Raw genomic sequence first — 24,905 nt, 5'->3', positions numbered from 1 at the left:
TGGCCACAGTTTCTCACAAGGACTGAGGTGTCAATAATACAGCACACAGAACCCTTTTCCTAACCAAGAAGAAAGTCATTACAGCTCATCATTAACAGCCCTGCTTTGCATATTCAAATGCCAGCAGTGTTTCCTCTCAGGTTTCACTCATTGTATGAATAACCAGGATATGATGTGAGCATGTTTCTGTACATTCATACATGTATACAATACAGTTTGGTGAACAAAGAGGCCAGGCAGTTGAAAATGTCTCCAACTGGATTACCCTGTGAGATTGAGATCTGTTGAGAGTTCCATGGAAACTGGGATGTGTTCCAGACGGATGAACCGTTAATGGCAGGGCCTTTCCCTGTGGAGGGAGGCAGAGCAGAGCTGGAGAAACGGCAGCAGCAGCTGTCTCCAGGAGAAATGGGCAGGTTACAAACAGGTGTCTCAGGGGCCCAGCCCATCCCTCACTGCCTGCTGCAGGGTAACGTATAGACATGAGAGGGTTGGTAATACACACCATTCACTAGTACTGTAGTGTATGTGCAGTAAATCAACAAAGTACAACACACTCTTAAATAAAAACTAACATTTGCTCATTAAGGCCCAAAATCTGACAGTGGTGGTTGTGATTAATCTATTTTAATGACAAAAGAAGTCACATTAAAGAGGATTTGCCTTTGACATTTAAATGACAGGTGTCAAATATTACATATTTAATATAATGTCACCAATAATGAAACAAAAGATAAAATAATATGCACTTAAATTAAGATGGTACACAAGCATTATAAATACAAATGTACAAGGCCTTCTCCTAAAGCCCTAAGCATGATACAAAATATATTGAACATTATGTTCCAATGGCATCTAGACTTAAATAAACAGTGTTTACTAGCAGTACAAGCCAATAACGTTATAGAAGCCAGTTACAATGCTAGGATGGCCCTCCATACTTCAACACATTTATGCCCTTTTTTAATAGAAATGTTTTGCATTTGTTACTGACAGCTTTCTTGGTTGACAAGGTGATGAATCCTATACCTATACCATATCATCTAATATATATAATATAAAATTTGATTAAAAGATAAATATTCAGATGTCCTACCCACTCCAATTCCATAAGCTACTCTCTAAAGATAGAAGTTGGTTCCAACACTTCCTCTTGAGCAGAACAGTTGCCTGCTTCTCCATGTTCCCCAACATCTCCATTTTCCCAAGGCTTCGACCAATCCGACAGGGAGTTCTTTGGGTCAGAGTTCATACCCTGTTAGACACACTGTGGTGGTCATCCATGGGTCTCTCCACAGTAACAATCTTAGGTTTCACATGTCAATCCCTCACAGCAACTATCCGGTCTGTCTATAGGATCAGTCTTTGGCCCAGGATCTTTCGGTTGATCTCGGCCAATGCCACCGAAAACACAAATGCTTTCTCATCTGAGAGGTTGGCATAGATATCAACTTCTTTCTCAAATTTTTCTGGTAAAAGAAAACACAAAAGAAAATGAATTAACAACATCCCTGGTTAATAGAGAAAAACCATTGAGAAACATACATCATTTGCATGTGACAACAATAACCTTGTGCAATATATTAACATAATTTCTGTATTCAACAGAGGAGAAACATGCATATTGTTATTTCTCCTCATAGATCAGCCGCTAAAGCACAGGCAAAGTCAGGGACACCATGATTTATTCATGAGTGAGAGAAGAGAGCAACGCTCTCTGTAAATCATTCATCCAAACACAAATCCCACAGCTCTGTCCCAGTACTGCACTAATCACCAGCCTTATCTCCTGTGACTGGAAAATACTGAAACTGGACTAAAAGTGTCAGCACAAAACAATGAATAATAAAGCTTAGAAAGTATCTTGGAAACGCTTAGTACATCATAACTGCACCATGTCATTGAGTGTCACTGATAGAGGCTTTTTATTCTTGTATTACCTTTCTCCTCCTCCTGCTTCTTCAGCCCAACTGTCTTTGGCCTGCCCCGCCCTCTCCGGATCTGATCCGATTGGCTGTTGGAGCGGCATCGCCTTCTGTTCTCCATGTCATTGGTTGACGGAGAGTTGATCTTCTCTCTGCGAATTCTTTCAGTTCTCCTCCTCTTTGCATCCAACTTGTCTGAATAGACCAGAAAAATAAGTTTTACAATTGTATTAGCACTAAAAATATGCAATATGGAAATGAAATATGAATGTATACTAATGTATGGCCTTCAAATATGTCACAGTGTCAAATGCATCATACATCCTAAGGACAAATTGTCTTATGCCAATGACTCCTGTTTAAATGTATGTTGCGAAAAATGTATGGGAAGGGCATATGGTATTAAACATCTTAGCCTCCAATTTTTCTCTCTTCCCAACCCCCCACCTCCAACACACCAACAATACTGCCTTAAAATAACAACAGAATAAGAACAGAACAGAATAACTCCTGTGATTTCATTGCATATCTAGCATCCTAGGTGTGCTGTTGCCTCAAAACCACTTTAAGTCATTGAATCAGTGGAGTGTTCTGTGGAGTGTTCATATTACCAGAGCAGGAAGTAGGCCTATATTTCACTGGGAGTTTCTGTCTAGTGGCGTTTTAAAAAACCTTCCTCTTCAGAATCTTCAATTACCACATTTGCTGCTTCCTCAGTGGTGTAGGTAGTGAGTGTGCACTTGGGAGTATTTAGGTTTAAAAATAAGCACGGATTGAAAGCGGCAGATAAAATAGTGATACAAATAGACAAATAATTGGTGCCCAAAAGGGTAACGCTTTATAACTGTGTAGCAACCCACTACTAACAATATTCTATTAACATATCATTGCATCGTTTTTTAGTAACTCTGTAATAATTGCATAGCAATAGCGTTGCTATTAAATTCAATAGAGTGTTTCAAAGTCTGGACAAGGCCTGAAAATATATTTTCTACCTCAACGACGTTTCTGCTGTGAGAATACACACAACTTCAGAATATCCCAGGAATTCTAGCCTTAGCAACAACCTGCCCAAACAGGAACACACTTCCTCTTCAGACTGACAATATCTTCATAAAATTGTAACATAATCAACAGTCTGACAAAACTCATAGTCTCATAGTCAAGAACAGCTTATATTTAAAAAAGGCAATCGAAAAATAACACGGTCTTCCCACTAAGGAATCCTGAGTGAGCAAAAAATAAATACAACTCTCTGCACTTTTATCCAGAAAAAAAGGTTCTCAGGGCAACCTTAGTCTTCATATTCAACAATAATCATGTTTTATTAGTGTCTGTTTCAAAGTTACAAAAAAAGTACCAAAATTACACAGAGAGGAAAAAGACTAACTATTTAAGGAGAGGTGGAACCCAAAACCCATCATTAAAAATCACAGAGCTGAAATTCAATACACCTTCCTCTTCAAATGGAAGCAGTCTTCACTGCCTTCAAGATACTTATTAACTACAATACCTCAAAGTTCATTCGGTATCATGTGAAACTAATGACATTGTATCATAAATCGAGAGAAGATGTGAGTAATTCTACTCCCTAAACTGTCTAACACTAAGTGTATAATAAAACCAAAGTTCTCACAAAGGCATGTTGTGTTTAACATTCCATTCATAACTTCAGGCACTGTGGTAGCCTATATAGATGATTTCACCCCTACCCAGATTTTTATTTTTTTAAGTACGAGCCTACATTTAGCATTCCACTCACTCCAACTTTAAACATCAAAACAGCAGCATTGTATTGATTCACGTTTGGTTCTCATTTCTAAGGATGAAAAAAAACGTTGCATAAATGTGTTTATTATCAGGTAATAAAGTAGTACTAAGCTATTTAAGGCTATGGGCAGTAGCACATTGGTGACATTGATGACATGCACACTGACTAAGCTATTTACTTCTGTACCCTCTATCTATCTAATCCTCACACTTTCCATATTTGACAGGATCAAAGCAGCATGAGCTGGCATTTCGTGGGTTATATAACAATTCTGTATTCTAAGTTATTTTCCTAATCACCTTTTGAAAATGGTTTAATCAAATCCTGTTAGATATCTGTATTCTGAAAATGTACAATTTCATGAAAGACAACATGATCTAACTCCACCGCTAAATGTAAGATCTAACTTTTCACAGAGAGTGGTACAGGCTGCCTTATGCTACTGCAGAAGCCTACAAGAGAGAACTGAGGGAACAAGCTTTTCAGTCAGGAATTAAATATCCCATCCCCCCACTTCTTGCAGTAGGCTTCTCACTCAAGCAAATAGCGATTTAAGCCAGCCACCACTGCACCACTCAAAAATTATACTCTCATCCAACTGAGAACTGGGGAGGAGGGGGCGGGGGCAAATCAATAATGACCAAGATGAATACAATTCATTACAAAACGGACAATTCAATAACGAACAAGATGAATACAGTTCATTAGCTGAGTTTAGTCATGTATMAATACAATTACATTCTGGTTACTTTATCCCCAATCTCATATGAATGTATTACAAGCTCATAATAAACCAAAATACCTAGGTTAATAAACATTGTAACACTGAGTGTGTGAAGAGAACATCAAATAAACTATTTTTAGGCTCCTGAATTATGTGAATTTACCTATTGCTGGTGATGATCTCTCATTCAGTTTGGCATTTAGAAGCTTTCGACTAATGAATACATAGCCACAGGGACAAGACTTGCAAGCAACTGGAATCTAAAAAAGAAACAGGATAAAACATGGTTAATATAAAATATTTCTCAAAATTGTAGCAACTGTGTTGATGAAGTCCTTTATTAAGCATAGGCTACATTGCAGAAGCTATATAAACTTGTTTAGTATTAATTTGTTTGTTATAGTTAAACAAGGGCGTAGCCAGTGTTAACCCCCATGATAACTATACTGCCCAACAATTTTGAGATATTAGAGGKCTGTCCTTTGTAATTCATGGAAAAATCCTTGGCGCAATCTAGCTGAAACTCGCATCACATATTTTGGACACGTGCCGACAACAGCGGTGACATTAAAACATTCTAATGAATAAAGCGTTTTCAAATTGAATGTAGACTGGTAACCAACACATTATTTGTGAAAATAAGTCAATTAATCAATGCAGTTTACAGAAATAACATCAAGAAACGATCTAAATGCTAGATCCAAATGTCGCCACTTGGTATAAAATACGATGTATTTGTGTAATATGTTAATTTTTACAATATATCAAATATCAGCAATGCAGCTACATGTAAAGACATTTCAACACACGATATTGTTCTAAGGCTAGAGTAAGTCATATCAGGATGATAAACCAGTTTCAGTCAGGTTACAGTATTACAGTGTATCAAAAATAAGGAAACGTCTAGCTACATTTGGCGAGCGATAACATTCCGACTCGTTAATCGAACCAACGTGTCGTTGTCTGCAATTACTAGCTGTAGTTGATGTACATTGTAACATAGTGGTTYAGATCTAATGCATATACTAATTTAAGTGATTAGTCTGATTATTTGCATTAGATTATACTATGTTGCTCCAGATCTTGAATTCATAGGCAACCATATGGGATTTCAGCAGCCTACAGTGGCTTTAAATCCCATGCTTGTGAGGAAAAACAACATTATCACTAAGTCAAAATATACCAAAAATTAACGATATCTATACATTTTCTCACCTGTTGGTCGCACTCAGGACATGATTTGGTAGCCATTTTTACTTTCTTTGCTTTATTTACCGACATATTCTGTTTCCTTATCCGATGATTCCTTTGAAAACAGCCTACTTCAACGCCGTAAAACTTATTTCTGCAATACATGAAGTGCAGCTGATCTTGCTCAGACGGACATAAATGATACAAAAGCAATGACCATGCGCACTGAGGTCAATGAGAGAGAGACTTCATTATGCTTTTCCTTTACTATGACATGGGGCATGCGCGCCACTCAGCCTAAAAAACAGTAGACTACATACAGTAGACTATAAAATGTTCAGCAGAATGCTTGCATTTTTATCCTCTCTACTGAGCATGCGTTACTCTCTCACAGAGTCGGAAAACAGTGCTCAGTTGGAACCAACGATTTATACATACACTAGTGACTAGATGACCAAAGGGGGCGCTGTGTTGAAGCCACCATGCCTCCATTTTGGCACTCACCCACTGTTGTACAAATATTTTGGGAGCAGTAGAAATGCATTTATTAATGCCTACATTCGTTTTTGCCACATMTATACTATTACAGACACCTTAAAGCATACTTTTAAATTATATTATGTGAGGTAAGCATGAAAAATGAACAAATATATATATTTAATTCCTTAAATAATTAGATAATTTAGATGACTAATGTTACTGTCCCCAGTACAACAACAAAAATACTTCAATACATGTAATTTTGTCCTTGAAACATTTGCATTCTTTCCTATGGAAGTCTGCTCCTACTGGGGAGTACCAATATGGCCGACCTGTGGCTTTAATGCCTCTCAACGGCCATTACATAGCATTTGCGATCCAGGGTTTATTTACATCATTGGTTGGAACATTCGTGGACTATTTGTTAAACCATATTTAATTACATAAATCAAATGACTATAGCCATCTGATATTACATTTCTGTGAATGCTAGGCCTACTTGTTTTTGATTAGGGCACATATGCACACATATTGTATTCTATCAACCACATTTGTTTTCAGTGACTTATGATTTTATTGATACAATAGACAATGTTTAACAAAATGTTGTACTTATTGTGGTAGGCCTACATTGTGTGTCAGTCCATGCTATTATGATCTATGTGCCTGTATGATGTACATTAAAGATACATGGCAATATAAAAAAATGTGTCTGAAAAGCAAAGAGGCTTAATGGTACACATGGCTACCATCCCCCATACAAGGCACCACAGGCTGCCAGCAAGTTTGCTTTGTATTACGATCAGTGAGATACAGCAGTAATAATGGTGACTAAGACAAAACATGTCTCCGATTTGAAGTAATTTCAACTGAAGTATCACAGTGTACAGTGATGATGAGTTATGGTGTACAAGGTGTACAATTCCCGCATTAATATTGCTTGGAAACAAATGCTTCCTGTGGGATAGACTGTAGCTCAACAGTTTTTTGTGTGACCAAGCTAAGTAGGCATGCCAAAATCTGTCTACTATATAATTTTCTTCACTTTCCATTTCCTCTTCATCATCTTCAGATATTGCAGGAAGCGCTTATGTTATAGGAAATAAATGAACATGCAACTTTATATAGACTTTGAAATAGTCATTGAAATAGTAATTGGATCCACTACTGCCTGAGAGAGAGAATTTCTCCTTTCTTGTTCGACAGTTTTTGAGTTGTTGTCAGATTAGAATTTGTGTATCATGTACTCACATCTCTGACACACATTCCACTAATTTCCTCACTCTCACTTCCTTCATGCTGCAATGGGCAGGCTCTTGTCCTCCCCCCACAGCTATTTATGCCTCATCAGCCCCTGCCGAATAAATATTCACGACGAGAAAGGTAAATAAACAGCTGTCATTTTGTGGAGGATGAGTAGGTTTCCCAGATAGGGTGGAGTGAGACCTAAGAGGGTTTTAGAAATAAGCATCAACCAGTGCGTCTTGCGACGGGTATACAGAGATGACCAGTTTACAGAAGAGTATAAAGTGCAGTAGGGGAGCGATTACGTCGCTCCCCTTTCAAAGCCTGCAGCTTTGATATGTGCTGAGAGAAGGACAGTGTACCGTCTAGCCATACTCCCAAGTACTTGTATGAGGTGACTACCTCAAGCTCTGAAACCCTCAGAGGTAGTAATCACACCTGTGGGGAGAGGGCCATTCTTCTTACCAAACCACATGACCTCTGTTTTGGAGGTGTTCAGAACAAGGTTAAGGGCGGAGAAAGCTTGTTAGACACTAAGAAAGCTTTGTTGTAGAGCGTTTAACACAAAATCTGGGGAGGGGCCAGCTGAGTAAAAGACTGTATCATCTGCATATAAATGGATGAGAGAGCTTCCTACTGCCTGAGCTATGTTGTTGATGTAAATTGAGAAGCGTGTGGGCCTAGGATTGAGCCTTGAGGTACACCCATGGTGACAGGCAGTGGCTGAGACAGCCGATGTCCTAACTTTATATACTGCACTCTTTGAGAGAGGTAGTTAGCAAACCAGGCCAAAGACCCCTAAGAGACACCAATACTACTTAGCCGGCCCACAAGAATGGAATAGTCTACCGTATCAAAAGCTTTGGCCAAGTCAAAAAAAATAGCACCACAACATTGCTTAGAATCAAGGGCAATGGTGACATCATTGAGGATGTTTAAGATTCCAGTGACAGATCCATAACCTGAGCAGAAACCAGATTGCATACCAGAGAGAATACGATAGACATCAAGAAAGCCAGTCAGTTGATTATTGACAAGTTTTTCCAACACTTTTGATAAAAAGGGCAAAATGGAAATAGCACTATAACAATTAGGATCAGCTTGAACTCCCCCTTTAAATAAAGGACGAACCGTGGCTACCTTCCAAGCAATGGGAACCTCTCCAGAGAGGAAAGACAGGTTAAAAAGGTCAGAGATAGGCTTGGCGATGATAGGGGCAGCAACCTTAATTAAAGAAGAAAGGGTCCAAACCATCTGAACCATATGTTTTTTGGGGGGTCAAGTTTAAGGATCTCATTTAGCACCTCGGACTCAGTGACCGCCTCCAGGGAGGATTAGTAATAATGGATTAGTAAATAGTTTATTCATCATTTATTAATRATTACTCCCATATTTGTAAATGTAGTAACCTAGTTATTTACACATTTAAAAGCAACTGCAATTTATACTTTATATGTTCAATATATTTCCTTTAACATCCTGTGTTGTATGCTTATTCTTTTACCATTGATATGTTCTTGTCTATTTTGAGACCTTAAGGTGCATCAGGTACTGCTGGAATGTCTACCAATGGCATGTCCATCTTTTCGTGAGAAATTCCACTGGTCACTCAAAACATTTATAAAGTATTTATTAAGTATAAATAGCTCACACTTTACATGAGGCCACGCAAAATGGCTAATCCATTATTCATGCTTTATTATGTTGAGTTATTATAAAGTGCTACCCTAAAGGCACTGGCAGATTTACCATTAGCAAGAAGAGGCAAATGCCTCAGACCTCACATTAAGGGGCCTCATGAGCTTGGCATAATAATAATAAAACAAATATTTAAATAATTTCGGCCTTCCCATCTGCGGTGGAAGGTGGCAGGGCTACAGCGCTGTTTGTCGGAACAGACGACATCCTGAAAATTGGCCTTCTCACGAAAACATCTGTAGCGTCTGAATAGTTTGGGCTATACACCTCTATGGGAACATGAGACTCTCACAAACATGATATTGTTCTCTGCTTTGCTCTACAGCCCCCACAAGTGTCGGAACTCGGTTTCAACCAATTGCGAATTGAAGGAAAGTTGGCGGGTGCACAGTGCCCTGTTCAGAAGCAGGAATTATTTTGAGTGAACGTGCGAAAGTAACCTACTTTTTGAAGTGACATGAATGTGTTCATGGCACATTAAAAAGGTAATACATGTTTACAGTTAAATTACATGTCTTTACTATGAAAACCATAAAAAATAATTGTGCATGCACACACAGGAGGAGCGGGGGTGGGGCCTCAGATTAGCCTCCGCCTGGAGGCCTCCAAATCACTAAATCCGCCCCTGCCTAAAGGTTTATATAACTGAGCAGCATACAGTCTTTAAGGTATTTAAAATCCTTAAAGTTTTATAATGTTCTCTGACAATATGCCTAGTTGATGTTTCCTGGATTTGAGTTCAGTATACTTAACACGTTATAAATGTTGTTAGTGATGCTGTCTCATGAGTAAAAGTTCAGAGTAAAATCTTTCAATCTTATCCAGCCCTGAGTAACACTGAGGACAGCAATCTGGCAATGAGAACCAACATGTCTGACTGATCAATGGGCCTCCATGCATAGCAACGGAAACTGTAGTCGCTAAACGTGGTCGACGCCTACAATTGTGTAGCCAACGGCACGCACATCTACATAGAAAAAAGCCTAAACGTCCCTCGTCTGTCACGGATGTTGAAAAAAATCATATTTGAACATACTCTGCCAAATGTCTGTGGCGTTGGCGCTTCAGCTGGTTGAAATTTAAGACAGAACATCCATAGGAAAGTATTATTAAACCGACTTCAAAGCACAGGTCTATGTGTGTGGAAATCAAGATGTGTTTGCTCGTGACCGAAGGCATGTCCACAAGACGGCAGTATCCAACCATGTGTTTACATGGTTTTGCTCATATGCCAGGTGATAAAAATTTCAACTTTAGTACCGGCGCTCTAAAAAGTTTGGTAAAAATACTTTCCTGTGGATATTTTGTCACAAATTTCAAACAGCTGAAGAACCAACTGCACCAACAACCAGTAGATTAAGTTCAAATGTAATTTTACTTAGCATTCTGGTTTGTAAGGAAAATGTCCACAATTTTGCAGTGCTTTGTTTGAGACTGTATACCAACAATCATACGCAAAGTAGGGATTCATGAGGAATGTAGAACTCTTTAACCTTTTCTGCAGTGTATCTGAAAATTTGACCGTATTATTAGACAATATTATAATGACTGTCTAACATGTATCCTTATTTTGAGAATTGTATTTCCTTAATTTGAAGACTTTTGAAGTAATTCATTGAGATGCAAAATTACCTTTATTTGAGGCACTCTTTTACTTCACATTATTTGCTTGTGCATTTTCCAGCCAAAGCCATTCTGTTTTTTACTTTGCCCTGAATCCCCATACCAGTAACTGGATTTGATTGAATATGGCCCGAGGTTATTAGGACAGTAAGTACAGTGCAACCATGTATCCAATAGATGGCACTATCTGCTTTTTGTCCAATCAGCTAACCTCCCATCCCATGTGCTGAGTGTAGTTTGGTTGGATTGATTAAGTGAGTAGCCAAGTGAATGAGTGGGYTACGTTTTATTTTAGAAAGAAGTGTGTATGGTCAGAATCAAACAAAGCATTAATTATTTGAATAACATTTGGCAATGTATCAAACAAACCCAGGGGGTCAAAATACATGTCTAACACTTAGAAATACTTTAGCTTAATTTGATTTAGTGTTCTTGGTACAATTGGCAACAATGGAATGGTCCCAAAAGTGCAAACTCCAAATAAAAATCAAACCTAACTCAAATACTTTTTGACATATATTCACATTTTGACATGACCCAGACTTGGTATCATATTGACAGGCAGTCCTCACTTTTGTTTAGAACAATTAATTTAAAGTCAGTGTTGCAGTGGCTGTCCAGTTCCAGTAGCTGTCCAGTCCTAGCACTCCAGTATTGAAGGTGTAGGCAATGGCAATTCAACCTAACCGGGGAAAATTCTAACTTTCTGAACGTTGCAGAAAGAAATGTAACCCGTTTGGTTGATATTACTCTAACAATTGAAATACATTTCTTAAAAAAATGGAAGGCAGTCAGGAGGAGGTAAGATCAGGTGGGGACATTCTAGCCAATGAGAGGGAAGATACATGTCCGAAGAACAGCGTTTGTTTTTGCCAGGATGTCACGTGTCCTACTTATATCAGTACACTCCTAACAATCTAAAAATTACGAAACAAATGTTAGATTAAATAAGCCTCACGTAGCAATTAAGCAATTCAGTTTTTTGTAGACCAAATTCGACACGCTCTCTTTGACCTCTACACTTAAACTCCTCGCTTGGTGAGCGGAAAAACGAAACATCGCCACCTGCTGGAGAAGACAGTTATCGCTCTCGCATCGCCTCATATTGCCGTTCTTCATGTTCAGCTGGCATTAATTTCCCTCGTCGTGGTTCTGACTACCCTGCTGAAATCATGCATCGACTTCAACACTTGGCAAATAGATCATTGATTGCTGGTGTTTTTGACCAGTCTCCAGCCCTTGTGCGGACAAAGACTCGGGAAAGCGCATGTTTAGTGCAGTCCATACGACTCAAAACACAAGGACCGGTTGAACAGTATGGACTGAAGAGATTCAGTACAGCTGAGGCAACCGTGATTTTGAGAGAGAACGGCAAGATGCGAGAAAAGACTCTGACCATGGACACCCTCAATCCGCAGGTGAAAGCGGTGGAGTACGCTGTGAGAGGACCCATTGTCACGAAGGCTGGGGACATCGAGAGAGGCTTGCAGCAGGTGAAAACACAATACCCACCATTCTAGCTAACTACATAGCGAGGGGGGAAAAATCAATGGGTGAGCTTGCTAGCTCATGCTAACCAGCATTTACCGGCAACTAGCTATTTACGTAGCCGTAAAGTTGGCACATCCTCCTCAGCATACAAGCTAGCTAGCTAGTCATGGATATGTGCTCTCATGCTTTATAGGATCAACTAAATTAGTGTATGACAGTTGGGGAAACGGGCAAATAACGTTAGCTTGCTAGCTAGTTTATCTCGAAGGACAGGTGTAGCGTCTTCGCTCAGTACTGATACAATGTTGCATCATCCCCCTCCAGTCGCGATGTATCCATCCCTTTGTAACGTCAGGTGTGTGATAAGGAGCCAATCCTGCCTCGTGATTTGCTCAACCAAGGTGGTTCCTCGTGGACGTGGCAGTGATGAGCTTTGACAGGGGACAAACACAGTGAATTTCTAAATCTACCGTCTGGGATTTTTCTTTGTTTGATTCTGGCAACTGTCCTCTACAAGTCTGAATGTTGAATAAAATTACATTTGAAGTTACTCTTCCTGTTGTCTGCGTGGTTGATCCATTTGCAGGTACGACTTTCAGACTATCCACAGGAAAGAATTATTAACAACTTTTCATAGCACTGTTCACATACTTGCCGAACATGCAGAGGGCGCATGTTTACATGGTTTTACGCCTGCTCCAGGTGATATAATTCTGAACGCAACTCAGTGCTTTGAAAAGTTGGTCTAATAATAGGTTCCTGACGATGTATTGGCTGAAATTCCTACTCGCAAAATAACCAACCACGCAGACAACCAGTAGGGTAAACATATTTAATTATATTCAACATTTTGAKCTGAGAGGACCATTTCCAGAATCAAACACTCAACAAAAAAAGCTCTGACGAAGGCCTTGAAGCCGATACATAAAGATTAATGTAGCTGTGACTCACTAGAACAGTGATACTAGATAGAGCAGCGGGCGTGGCTTCTATTTTCTCTCATGTTATTCAATTGTTACCATGCACCTGCAACAAATATAGCTCAACTCTGCAAGTGCTTTTTTTTTAAATTCAAAATCAAACACGGAAGAATCCCAGAAGGCACCATCTGATTCCCAGGCAATGATGAGCTTACCTAGTGAAAGCTCAACCAAAGATACTGCTAACTAACCCTTCAATCAGTGGCTCAACTGCTATTCATGTACACATTGTGCTGTTTAGCGATGCCTTTAAATTAATATCATGGAAGAACTTGTGATCCAGACAGTTGTGTGGGGAAGTCTTGCTGTGACTGACCTATAGCCCACACTCCACTTGAACAAAAGTCAGTCTTCAAATATCTATTCACACTACTCTTCTTTCACTTTAGTCTTACACTCACTTGTTTCTCTGTCATGTTGGATAAGTTGATTGATGTGTGCCTCGGGCACTGGCAGTTCAACTAATAATAGCCCTGAAACAGGTGCCTTCCTTGGGGTCGGTAGGAGCACGTGATCCTCGTACCACCCTCACAGATACAAGACCACACTAGGGTTGGTCGCTTTGTTATGTCCCCTGCATACTCTTGTCAAAAATATGATTTAGATATTGGGCCACCACAAGGACATTAAAATGAAATGGTAGGCCTACAGCACTTGGGTTAGGCAAATGCATCATGTAATGGATGGTGTCAATCAATGATATACCCCCAGTATGCATAATCATGCAATGTATTTGCTCTTTGACCCCAACCTTGACGGGAGTAATTATTTGATTCCATCACTTGCTGTAACAACTCATCTAATATACTCTTCTGTCTTGTAGGCCTAAATCTGCCTCAACAGTTACACTGATAAAGAATAGCCTACTTAGATCTGTACTACACTGAACAAAAATGTAAAGTGCTGGTTCTATGTTTCATGAGGGAAATAATGAACCCAGAAATGTTCAATTTGCATAAAAAGCTTATTTCTCTTAAATTGTGTGCACAAATTTGTTTACATCCTTGTTATTGAGCATTTAATCCATTGTCAAGATAATCCATCCATCTGACAAGAAGCTGATTAAACAGCATGACCATTACACCTTGTGCTGGGTACAATAAGGCCATTCTAAAAATGTGCAGTTTTGTCACACAACACAATGCCACAGATGTCTCAAGTTTTGAGGGAGCTTGCATTTTGCATGCTGACTGCAGGAATGTCCACCAGAGCTGTTGCCAGAGAATTTAATGTTAATTTCTCTACCATAAGCCGCCTCCGCCTAGTGGTTAGAGCGTTGGGCCAGTAACCGAAAGGTTGCTGGATCGAATCCCTGAGCTGTCAAGGTAAAAATCTGTCTTTCTGCCCCTGAGCAAGGCAATTCACCTACTGTTCCCCGGGCGCCAAAGACCTGGATGTCGATTAAGGCAGCCCCCCACACCTCTCTGATTCAGAGGTTGGGTTAAATGCAGGAGACACATTTCTGTTGAAGGCATTCAGTTGTACAACTGACTAGGTATCCCCCTTTCCAACGTAATTTTAGAGAATTTGTCAGTACTCAAACCGCCTCACAACCGCATACCATGTGTAACAATGCCAGCCCAGGACCTCCACACCCGGCTTCTTAACCTTTAGGATCGTCTGAGACCAGCCACGGGTCTGATTGGCTGGGCTTTGCTCCCCAGTGTGTCGGCCTGGCTCCCAAGTGGGTGGGCCTATGCCCACCCATGMCTGCGCCCCTGCCCAGTCGTGAAATCCATAGATTAGGGCCTAATTAATTGTCACGAGAATTATGTTCTCAATGTTAATTCAATGAACTACTAAGTCTGAAACCCAGGATTTGTAAGAAACTGGTTGAAATGAATCAGACGGAGGCCCAGCTACGATAGTCAGAACGTTTATTCACGAGAGCGCTGGTTAGTTGTACAAAGCAATTCATTTTGTACGGGCTGCTCACGCACACACATTCACACACATTCACATTAACATTAGCACACAATGTCCTGCTACCCAGCCGACAAAGATTAGACAAAGATTAGGGGAATCCGTGAGACTTACTCCCCATCCTCCCTCAAGATAGGGAGACCCTGGGAAGTGTTCTCAGTGGCCCCAGCCAAGGTCGGCACCGAATCTTGCTCAGACAGTCTGTTTTTAAGATACTATAATAGACATAAACTACACACACGGATATATAATTCTACTGACTAAAACCACACACATCATTAGAATAATCTCATGATTCTAATCAATTTCATACAATCATATGGTTTCAGGGTGGAATATTCTAATCATTCATATGGACATATAAATCCCATTATCATTCATTTATTTCAATTTTCTGATTTCCTTATATGAACTGTAACTCAGCAAAATCTTTGAAATTGTTGCATTTTATATTTTTGTTCAGTATAGTTCTTCATATGTGCAGGGATATTTACAAAATTAAAATGTTCTCTTGACATGAATCTAAATGTACCTTTTTTCCCTCCAGGGTCAGAAACATCCCTTCACTGAGGTCATCAAAGCCAACATTGGAGATTCACATGCCATGGGGCAGAAGCCAATCACCTTTCTCCGTCAGGTGAGGGGTAGGGATGGGTCAGAAAAAGTGTGGTCTCGCGAGGTCATATTTACATCACCTGTCCTACCACAATAACCACCACAAGGTGAAATAGACTTCAAATAGTATTCTGGCAGGARGGCTATCTGTTTATTCCCAGTTACTAAATCAGTCGTCCTTGGCTGATGAGGCTGCACATCTACACATCTTTTGTTTAGGCTACTATTTGCACTCTGAAACATTAGAGGAACGTCCTTGGCTCATGGAGAGGTTGGAAATGGGATCACCTATATTAATACTTAATAATACAGTCATCTCTTAACAGCAGCATAAAATGTGTTATCTATCTCTATCTGGTATTGTAGAAGAAAATCCTAAAAACTACTTACTGTAGACTTCCATCCAGCAAATTTGTGTTGGATTGGCTAACTGGGCATGAGCAGAGTATGGAATGTTCTGTTGGTGTCTCCTAGTGAAAGTGCACATTCCAGAGATGGGGCAAAATTATGTCCAGTATTGTGCTCCGCATTGTTATAACAATCACCTAGGGCTGGGTGATATTGAATTTATGTTTTTGCGTTATCTTCCACATGCCTATATCTCAATAATCTATTTATTTACATTTTTTTAATGAGTGTTAATGTCTGCTTATTCTCATGTTGTCTTTTTGGTCTCGTCTCATTTGCTCCTTCTTGTGCTGTGTGCAATGACTTGTAAGCTGTACACCTTCCAATATACACACACCAAGCCCCTCCCCCTGCCGCTCACAACAACAAAGATGAGCGATCACTCCTTCCTTTCTGACAAGCGGATTCAACTTGCTATTTGCATTTGAGGTTTGGTCCAACAGAATTCGTCAAGTACATTTTTATTTGTTACATGTGCGGAATATAACCTTACCGGCGAATTCTTACTCAGGAGCCCTTTCCCAACAATGCAGAGTTTTTTTAAAAGTTTTTTTTCTCCTGCTGGTTCACCTGGGTGGGATGCTTATATAATGCTATTTACATAATATGTCAAATAAATTGGCATATTYAATTGTGAAGGTGTCTGTGTGTGTTGATGGGGTTGAAGTTAACATGGAACACCTGTCTGTATGTTCAGGTGGTGGCTCTCTGCTCATTCCCAGAGCTGTTGAACAGCCCTAGTTTCCCAGAGGATGCCAAACAACGTGCCCGTCGCATCCTACAGGGCTGCGGGGGACAGAGCTTGGGTGTGTACTGTATGCCTGTCTGAGTGCACTGCACTCACATTCCTGTGTTGAAATATAGCCTAATAATATAGCTTTAAATGCTGACCAAGTAGGAGCTTTGGCCTTCTGTGCACTGTTGATGGGTTCAGAATTGTCTCACTGACAAATAACAGGATGCTAGGTTAAGCTCTAATGATGCTGTGGCCTGAAAAATGCAGAACCTAGCAGTGTTTTGGTTACAACAATATGCTTTAGAAACATTATTTCTGTGACATACCTTTGCTGCAAGATATGCCTAATAGTTTATTTAAAACTGCATTATACGGTGGAGCTAGAAAGTGTGTGCAAGTTGAAGTTATCTAAGCTCTCATTTATTTCCTGAAACGGAACATGAAAACAAAAGCCAGAGTTGATACCATATTGTGTGTGTTTCAACTCCAGGGTCGTACAGTGCCAGCCAGGGAGTGGACTGTATTCGGCAGGACGTTGCTGTCTACATCGAGCAACGGGATAAGGGTGTGCCTGCCGACTGGGACAATATTTACCTTACCACCGGAGCTAGTGATGGCATCGTGGTAAGTCTTTAGTTCTCAATAATCCTCTTACAAACAAAAGGGAGTCGGTTGGTATTTGTTTAATCTGAGCAGTCACTGAAAGTTCATTGGATTTATTAGGTATTTTCATATTTTTGACAGTGAGTTATTTCTCTTATAACCAATATTGTTTTAATTCTGGATGCTTTCCTACTAGTTGTTGATGTTGTGAAACGATATTCTCATCTGACCGTAGAGCATCTTGAAAATGCTGGTGTCGGGCCAGGGCCGGTCCAGGAGTGGTGTGATGATCCCCATCCCTCAGTACCCCCTGTACTCTGCAGCCATCTCTGAGTTGGAGGCCGTTCAGATCAACTACTACCTGGACGAGGACAACTGCTGGGCCCTGGATATCAACGAGCTCCACAGAGCCTACCAGGCTGCCAAGGAGCACTGTCACCCCAGAGTCATCTGCATCATCAATCCAGGCAACCCTACCGGTGGGTCTCACCAGCCAAAACAATGAGATTAGGCTCCTTATGTAATGTGGCTGTCCAGTGTTCAACACATCCAATACCAGTATCACACACATCCAATACCAGTATCACACACATCCAATACCAGTATCACACACATCCAATACCAGTATCACACACATCCAAGACCAGTATCCACCACATCCAAGACCAGTATCACACACATCCAAGACCAGTATCACACACATCCAAGACCAGTATCCAAGGACAGTATTCCACCACATCCAAGACCAGTATCCACCACATCCAAGACCAGTATCCCACCACATCCAAGACCAGTATCCACCCACATCCAAGACCAGTATCCACCACATCCAAACCAGTATCCACCACATCCAAGACCAGTATCCAAGACCAGTATCCACCACATCCAAGACCAGTATCCACCACATCCAAGACCAGTATCCAAGATATCCAAGCATGAGCATCTCACATCTATATGTTGCAAATGTTTCCCATGTCCCATAAGGCCAGTAAGCATGAAGATTATCTTTTAAGAGGTAGCTATGTTGATACTGTACAACCATTGAAACAAGCAACTAGGCCAAGGGTCATGATGTCATGTTGTGTAAGATATTATATGTGGAACCCCCTCTACTCTGCTGTGTCATGTAGGGTAGCTGATGGGTGTCTATAGCCTGCATAGGAAACAGGATCGGTCTTCACCAGCTGACATTAGGGTAAAGGAATCTGACTCCCTCTTACATAGCTGTAACTTAACTCGGTAAAGCTGTAACTTAATAGTCTGCCTGACACCTAAGTCTTCCTGACTTCAGAGTCTGGTAAGGCTCCATGATGTTGTAGGCAAGATGTGTTGACAATGAAGGAGGCTGTGTTTTTTTTCTTACTGATTGTTTCTCCCCTTTCTCACTCAAACAGTAACATTAACAGCCACACAATCAAAGCCCAAGCCAACTTCTGTGTGAATACTGCACTAACAACGGGCTCCTGTCCACACCAGTGTGTCACAGTTCTCCCTCGCTGTGTACCACGTGAATCGTGTCCGCCAGGCTAGTAACCGTCCGTGAGGCAATACTGTGGTCCTCTGGTTTCCATCGGCCTCCATAGTACAGTACATTCTGTCTTTTGTAATCATGGTGTCCCCTGTACAGATGAAGGCCCATGTAGAGTTGCTCATGTTCTCAATTTCAGCACCTGTGGTGACCGCTTTCCCTCTCTCTCTGGCAATATTCAGGTCAAGTGCAGAGTAGGAAGTGCATCGAGGAAGTCCTCCACTTTGCCTACGAGGAGAATCTGTTTGTTATGTCCGATGAGGTAATTATTTGCTACCATAGTGTATTGAACTGAACGGACACGGACTATTTCTCAACTTTTCCAGTCCTATGAGAAGTATCAATTCTCCGTTGATGTAATCCTCCTATGTGTGTGTCCAGGTGTATCAGGACAACGTGTACTCCGCAGACCTTCAGTTCCACTCCTTTAAGAAGGTGCTCTACGAGATGGGCCCAGAGTACTTCAACACTGTCGAGCTGGCCTCATTTCACTCCACCTCCAAAGGCTACTCAGGAGAGTGAGTATTCACATCCACGTGCCCCTCGCAGGTGGTTCACTATTTCCTTCAAAGTACCCTTAAAACACCACACGCACTCTGTGCTCACTCTGAATTCTCMGTCTGACCCCCATAAGTAGTCCATGACGTACATTACACTTTCCTATGTATCCATAACAGGCTGTCCAGCTCTTATAGCCCCTTAGTCTCATGTGTTTGATCTGCAAGAACACTATAAAATGTTAGCCTTTGCGTTAGTATCCCGTGTTGCCTTTGTGCGACAGATCCGCCCTGCGTTAGCCAACTCCTCTGATTTGCTTTGTCATGCTTGTGTAATCGTCAGACGGGTTGGCTAAAATCACAACGCGGACTACCAGGCCCACAGAGAAACGACGCCCTTTGATTGCAGACTGACTGGCTCATCAGATTGTCCTTGCCATGGTTTTGATCTAGGATAAAGTCCCGTTTGGTTCTATTGTGTGTGACTGTGTACCCAACACTAACGCTCCCCTCTCCTCTGTCCTCCTCCCCTGCAGGTGTGGGTTCAGAGGGGGATATATGGAGGTTCTCAACCTCGACCTGGCGGTCAAGGCCCAGCTGGTGAAGCTGCTCTCTGTGAGGCTGTGTCCCCCTGTCTCTGGACAGGCTGCCATGGATGTCATCGTCAACCCTCCTCTGCCACACGAACCCTCCTACCTCCAGTTCCACAAGGTCTGTCATTCAATGTGGTGGTGGGGGGTTAATTTGTTAGTATTCCGTTTTGATTGCCATCCAAGACCGATGTCTGACCTCTGTGTTGTGTATGCGTGTTGTCTTCCAGGAGAAGAGTGCTGTGCTTGGAGCTCTGGCTGAGAAGGCCCAGATGACCGAGCAGACCCTCAACACGGTGCCTGGGATCAAATGTAACCCTGTGCAGGGAGCCATGTACGCCTTCCCACGCATCTTCATCCCCCCACGAGCTGTGGAGGAAGCCAAGGTCTGTTCACCTAACACCCATCTAGAAACCTACTGCTGAAATGTGATTCCGTTCTACAACCATTAGTGAATTTATCACTTCTCAACATACGCATAAAACTTGCATGGTGTAGGTACTGTGCAGCTGACAACAAATTGGCATTGGCATATAATTATATGCCTCCATACCCAAAACTAGAAAAACAGGTTTTTAAGTGTGTCTCTCTTCTGCAGTCCCTGGGAATGTCTCCTGACATGATGTACTGTCTGAGACTGCTTGAGGAGACTGGCATCTGCCTCGTTCCAGGCAGTGGCTTCGGCCAGAGGGAAGGGACCTATCACTTCAGGTAACTGTTCAACTAGCAGAAACATTGCTGACCATCATACATTTACAGAGACATAAGAATTTAGAGAAGCCTTTCAGGAAGATTATCTGTGACGACAGTGTTTTGTTTGTCCTGATTCACCAGTTGGATTCAAATCAAATTCTGACAGTAGCTAGTGAGTTGCATTGTAACCTAACCATTACAGTGCCACGTCTACCAGGCTCAAATTGGTCAGGCAGTGACATCTCGCTTGCATAAGTAAACTAAAAAGATTTAACTGAGCTGGAAATTGCAAATATTACACTAGCGGGGGAGGAGCTAACTGAATAGCTGGCCTCCATTCATTCCAGCTCTATTTTTATATCTTACAGATGCTGTGTTTACTTTGCATTGATATCTTCCTTCCTGTCTGTCTTTTGCCCGCTAAGGAATCTCTCATGGACAGATTTACGTGTAACAACATTCGCAAGATTTTTTACTTCTGCGTAACCGAGATTACCTGCTAAATAGTTTTTACATATGATTTCCCCCTAGAATGACCATTCTGCCCACGACAGAGAAGCTGAAGGTGCTCCTGGAGAAGCTCCGGGATTTCCACATCAAGTTTCTGAAGGAGTACGCGTCATTGGAGGAACCAAAGCGATGAGAGTCCAGAGGATGACACACGGGACTCACTAGAACAGTTCAGATAGTCCCAGTTTGAGAATGTTTAACACACGTAACAAAAACAGCATTTACGGAGGTATCGACTAACGCTAATGTAAAGTAAAAAAGTAACCCCTTTTTTACTCTACTAGTGTGACCTATGATTGCTTGAAGTTTTATCTGATTTTAGGAACAGTACTTGTGTTTTAGAGACATTGTGCCTTTGTCAGGCGAGGTAAAAGTGTGGGGAGAAACGATGCCGTCTGTACAGAGATGTTAAAGGGGGAATCTGCAGTTGCCACAAACATTTTAGGACTTATAAATGAAATTGTAAATTGATGTACCCATTGATTCTTGAAGAATACAACTTGGGCATGCCTCATAAGCTGTCGTACCTGATCAGAACCCAAAATATAAGCTWTGTAAATGTAAAACACTATATAGCCTTAACATGGTTAAAACTGTTAAAATGATCAGTCCTTGCATCCGTAGCTCTGGCTATGAATTGGGTTACAATTCTCCAATCCCATCCCTCAGATTTTTATTGAAACTGGCAGTGAGGACGTTTTACTGCAACTACTGCTGATTGCCCCTTCAACACTAAAGCGATGTAGTTTGTGATGTACTCAAAGGTGCTCTATTATAGAGGACGCACTGGGAAATGGGACACAATGTTCTGATGACATTTTCTCTAGCACTCGATTTACTTGTTTTTGTGCCCACYAAGTTATTTACACTGTTTTGTATTTTCTATCCGTCGTAAGGCTTTTCTGTCTCCTTAAGAGGCATTTTGTGTGAGAGATCTACACAATGGGGCACTGTAAGTGCAAATATTATCTTAGAACCAGCTGTACCTTTTTCAGTGTGCCAAATGGAACTGGGGAACYGAGGTTTTTTATGTAGGTCATGGACTCCGGGACAATGAGTGCTGCTACATCAGCTCTTTCTGGTCCAAAAACCACTTCTAACATAACATCCTATCAGTCCAAGTCATACAGCTTTGAGCCTGCATAGCTTCCTGTTGGGCACATGTTTATCCATACAGTACCTGTCTAGCATGACACTGATCTGAGGTGTCTGTTGCACTTGGAAAGTATTTTTTTTTTGGAGGGTGAATGTCTGTACTCTCGGGTGCCTAGTTACAGTATTATGTGCTTGTTATGGAAGGAAATGCAATTGTTTTGTGTGCTACMAATTGAAGAGTTAAGGTCAAACCAAGGGAAATTTAGGTTCTGGTAATTCTGTATATTGACCGTGTCCCCATATTAGGCTATTTATTGCATAGATTGTTTACGCTTTTTACTGACAGTGGCTTTATGGCTATCATTCACATTTGTATCACAACTGAGAACGAGAAAGGGAGTACGGTTTCATCTCAGATGGTGGGTTGAATGCACTTTATTGTTTTTTTTTGTAAAATGTTTGTGGGATCCTTCTGCCCGTATCTATCTTTCTGCAAACTGCAGGAAATGTCATTGAGAAGTAAAACACTTTACAATTTCCTTTTCTAGGTGGGAGATGAGCGTAGTGACCCACACAAGGCAGTCTAAAAGCTTCAGTTAAACCAATGAATTCAGGCAACTTTATTCTGACACCATATCATCTCATTTCTATTTTTGTATGCAATTTAATGCTGAGTGAAGTGTTCAAGCAGTGACATAACCTTGGCAGCCATTCAATGTATGACACTCGACTGACCTCAAAACATGAATTGTTTTTAACCATTTGACAGCAATGAGGTGCCTTCAATGGCAACAAGCTATAATTTACATTGAGTGGCTTTTGAGAATGTCAGCAAATGAATATTTTTTTTATGAATGAAATGTTTTAAAAATGCACATTTTCTGCTAAATGTTTGTTTTCATCATTCTTCATGAGCTGAAAGTTAACTGCAACTGGAAAAGGTTTTGGGTTCAACATCAATGTGCTTATAAATATCAACATACAGTTGAAGTCGGAAGTTTACATACCTTAGCCAAATACATTTAAACTCATTTAATCCTAGTAAAAATTACCTGTCTTAGGTCAGTTAGGATCACCACTTTATTGTCAGAATAATAGTTATTTCTTTCAWCACATTCCCAGTGGGTCAGAAGTTTACATACKCTCAATTAGTATTTGGTAGCATTGCCTTTTAAATTTTGGCCCATTCCTCCTGACAGCTTGTCAGGTTTGTAGGCCTCCTTGTACACGCTTTTTCAGTTCTGCCCACACATTTTCTATAGGATTGAGGTCGGGGCTTTGTGATGGCCACTCCAATACCTTGACTTTGTTGTCCTTAAGCCATTTTGCCACAACTTTGGAAGTATGCTTGGGGTCATTGTCCATTTGGAAGACCCATTTGCGACCAAGCGTTTAACTTCCTCACTGATGTCTTGAGATGTTGCTTCAAAATATCCACATAATTGTCCACCTCATGATTCCATCTATTTTGTGAAGTGCACCAGTCTCTCCTGCAGCAAAGCACCCCCACAACATGATGCCAACCCCCGTGCTTCTCAGTTGGGATGGTGTTCTTCGGCTTGCAAGCATCCCCCTTTTTCCTCCAAACATAACGATGGTCATTATGGCCAAACAGTTCTATTTTTGTTTCATCAGACCATAGGACATTTCTCCAAAAAGTACGATCTTTGTCCCCGTGTGCAGTTGCAAACCGTAGTCTGGCTTTTATATGTCGGTTTTGGAGCAGTGGTTTCTTCCTTGCTGAGCAGCCTTTAAGGTTATGTCGATATAGGACTCGTTTTACTTTGGATATAGATACCTTTGTACATGTTTCCTCCAGCATCTTCACAAGGTCCTTTGCTGTTGTTCTGGGATTGATTTGCACTTTTCGCACCAAAGTACATTCATCTCTAGGAGACAGAACGCGTCTCCTTCCGGAGCGGTATGACAGCTGCGTGGTCCCATGGTGTTTATACTTGTGTACTATTGTTTGTACAGATGAACGTGGTACCTTCAGGCATTTGGAAATTGCTCACAAGGATGAACCAGACTTGTGGAGGTCTACAACTTTTGTCAAGCAAAGAGGCACTGAGTTTGAAGGTAGGCCTTGAAATACATCCACAGGTACACCTCRAATTGACTCAAATGAGGTCAATTAGCCTATCAGAAGCTCCTAAAGCCATGACATAATTTTCGGTAWTTTTCCAAGCTGTTTAAAGACACAATCAACTTAGTGTATGTKTTTTCTGACCCYCTGGAATTGTGATACAGTGAAATAATCTGTAAACAATTGTTGGAAAAATTACTTGTGTCATGCATGACTTGCCAAACCTATAGTTTGTTAACAAGAAATGTGTGGAGTGGTTGAAAAACGAGTTGTAATGACTCCAACCTAAGTGTATGTAAACTTCCGACTTCAACTGTAATTTCTAACTGAAATAAGACTGTTAACCCCTGTTTTTTCTTGTTTTGGATATGCATAATTTTTTCCCTAATTCCAGATTTGCATTTCTTATTTTTATTTRTGTTTTGTACAATAAATACTTTTGAGATCCATTTTGAGAGATGATWAAAAAAAATGTTTTGTCTGAAACTAAGGC

At 40.8% G+C, this 24,905-nt stretch overlaps 2 protein-coding genes and 1 long non-coding RNA gene across 3 annotated transcripts; 2 read left to right on the top strand and 1 right to left on the bottom strand.

Annotated features, from left to right (window-relative positions):
- Positions 1-912: 912 nt before the first annotated feature.
- LOC111969253 (UPF0547 protein C16orf87 homolog) lies at positions 913-5,885 on the bottom strand. The gene is made up of 4 exons (XM_023995264.2): positions 5,636-5,885; positions 4,584-4,680; positions 1,941-2,120; positions 913-1,469 (listed from the first exon to the last, which is right to left on the bottom strand). Exons 1-4 carry the CDS (start codon positions 5,774-5,776, stop codon positions 1,351-1,353), a joined length of 537 nt encoding a protein of 178 aa, XP_023851032.1. The 5' UTR covers positions 5,777-5,885; the 3' UTR covers positions 913-1,350.
- A 5,830-nt stretch (positions 5,886-11,715) lies between these two features.
- On the top strand, positions 11,716-24,861 carry gpt2 (glutamic pyruvate transaminase (alanine aminotransferase) 2). The gene is made up of 11 exons (XM_023995263.2): positions 11,716-12,150; positions 15,599-15,688; positions 16,772-16,880; positions 17,301-17,434; positions 17,649-17,892; positions 19,124-19,203; positions 19,323-19,459; positions 19,975-20,149; positions 20,259-20,414; positions 20,627-20,739; positions 21,253-24,861. Exons 1-11 carry the CDS (start codon positions 11,830-11,832, stop codon positions 21,362-21,364), a joined length of 1,671 nt encoding a protein of 556 aa, XP_023851031.1. The 5' UTR covers positions 11,716-11,829; the 3' UTR covers positions 21,365-24,861.
- Positions 17,900-18,312, top strand: LOC139028308 (uncharacterized). Its single transcript, XR_011480477.1, has 2 exons — positions 17,900-18,125; positions 18,185-18,312. It is a non-coding gene; the product is annotated as an uncharacterized lncRNA (long non-coding RNA).
- Positions 24,862-24,905: the final 44 nt, after the last annotated feature.

Source organism: Salvelinus sp. IW2-2015, linkage group LG10 (genome assembly GCF_002910315.2).
Source record: "Salvelinus sp. IW2-2015 linkage group LG10, ASM291031v2, whole genome shotgun sequence".
Lineage (NCBI taxonomy): Eukaryota > Metazoa > Chordata > Actinopteri > Salmoniformes > Salmonidae > Salvelinus > Salvelinus sp. IW2-2015.
This window is presented reverse-complemented; position numbering and strand designations above follow the sequence as displayed.

Bases quoted from the DNA above. Each gene is read 5' to 3' on its own strand.
- LOC111969253 (XM_023995264.2), bottom strand. From the start codon at position 5,776: ATGTATTGCAGAAATAAGTTTTACGGCGTTGAAGTAGGCTGTTTTCAA. The intron at 4,681-5,635 runs GTGAGAAAATGT...TTTCTTTTTTAG, and splicing joins GTCCTGAGTGCGACCAACAG to ATTCCAGTTGCTTGCAAGTC. The intron at 1,470-1,940 runs GTAATACAAGAA...TTCTTTTACCAG, and splicing joins GAAGCAGGAGGAGGAGAAAG to AAAAATTTGAGAAAGAAGTT.
- gpt2 (XM_023995263.2), top strand. From the start codon at position 11,830: ATGCATCGACTTCAACACTTGGCAAATAGATCATTGATTGCTGGTGTT. The intron at 12,151-15,598 runs GTGAAAACACAA...TTTTCCCTCCAG, and splicing joins TCGAGAGAGGCTTGCAGCAG to GGTCAGAAACATCCCTTCAC. The intron at 20,740-21,252 runs GTAACTGTTCAA...ATTTCCCCCTAG, and splicing joins GAAGGGACCTATCACTTCAG to AATGACCATTCTGCCCACGA.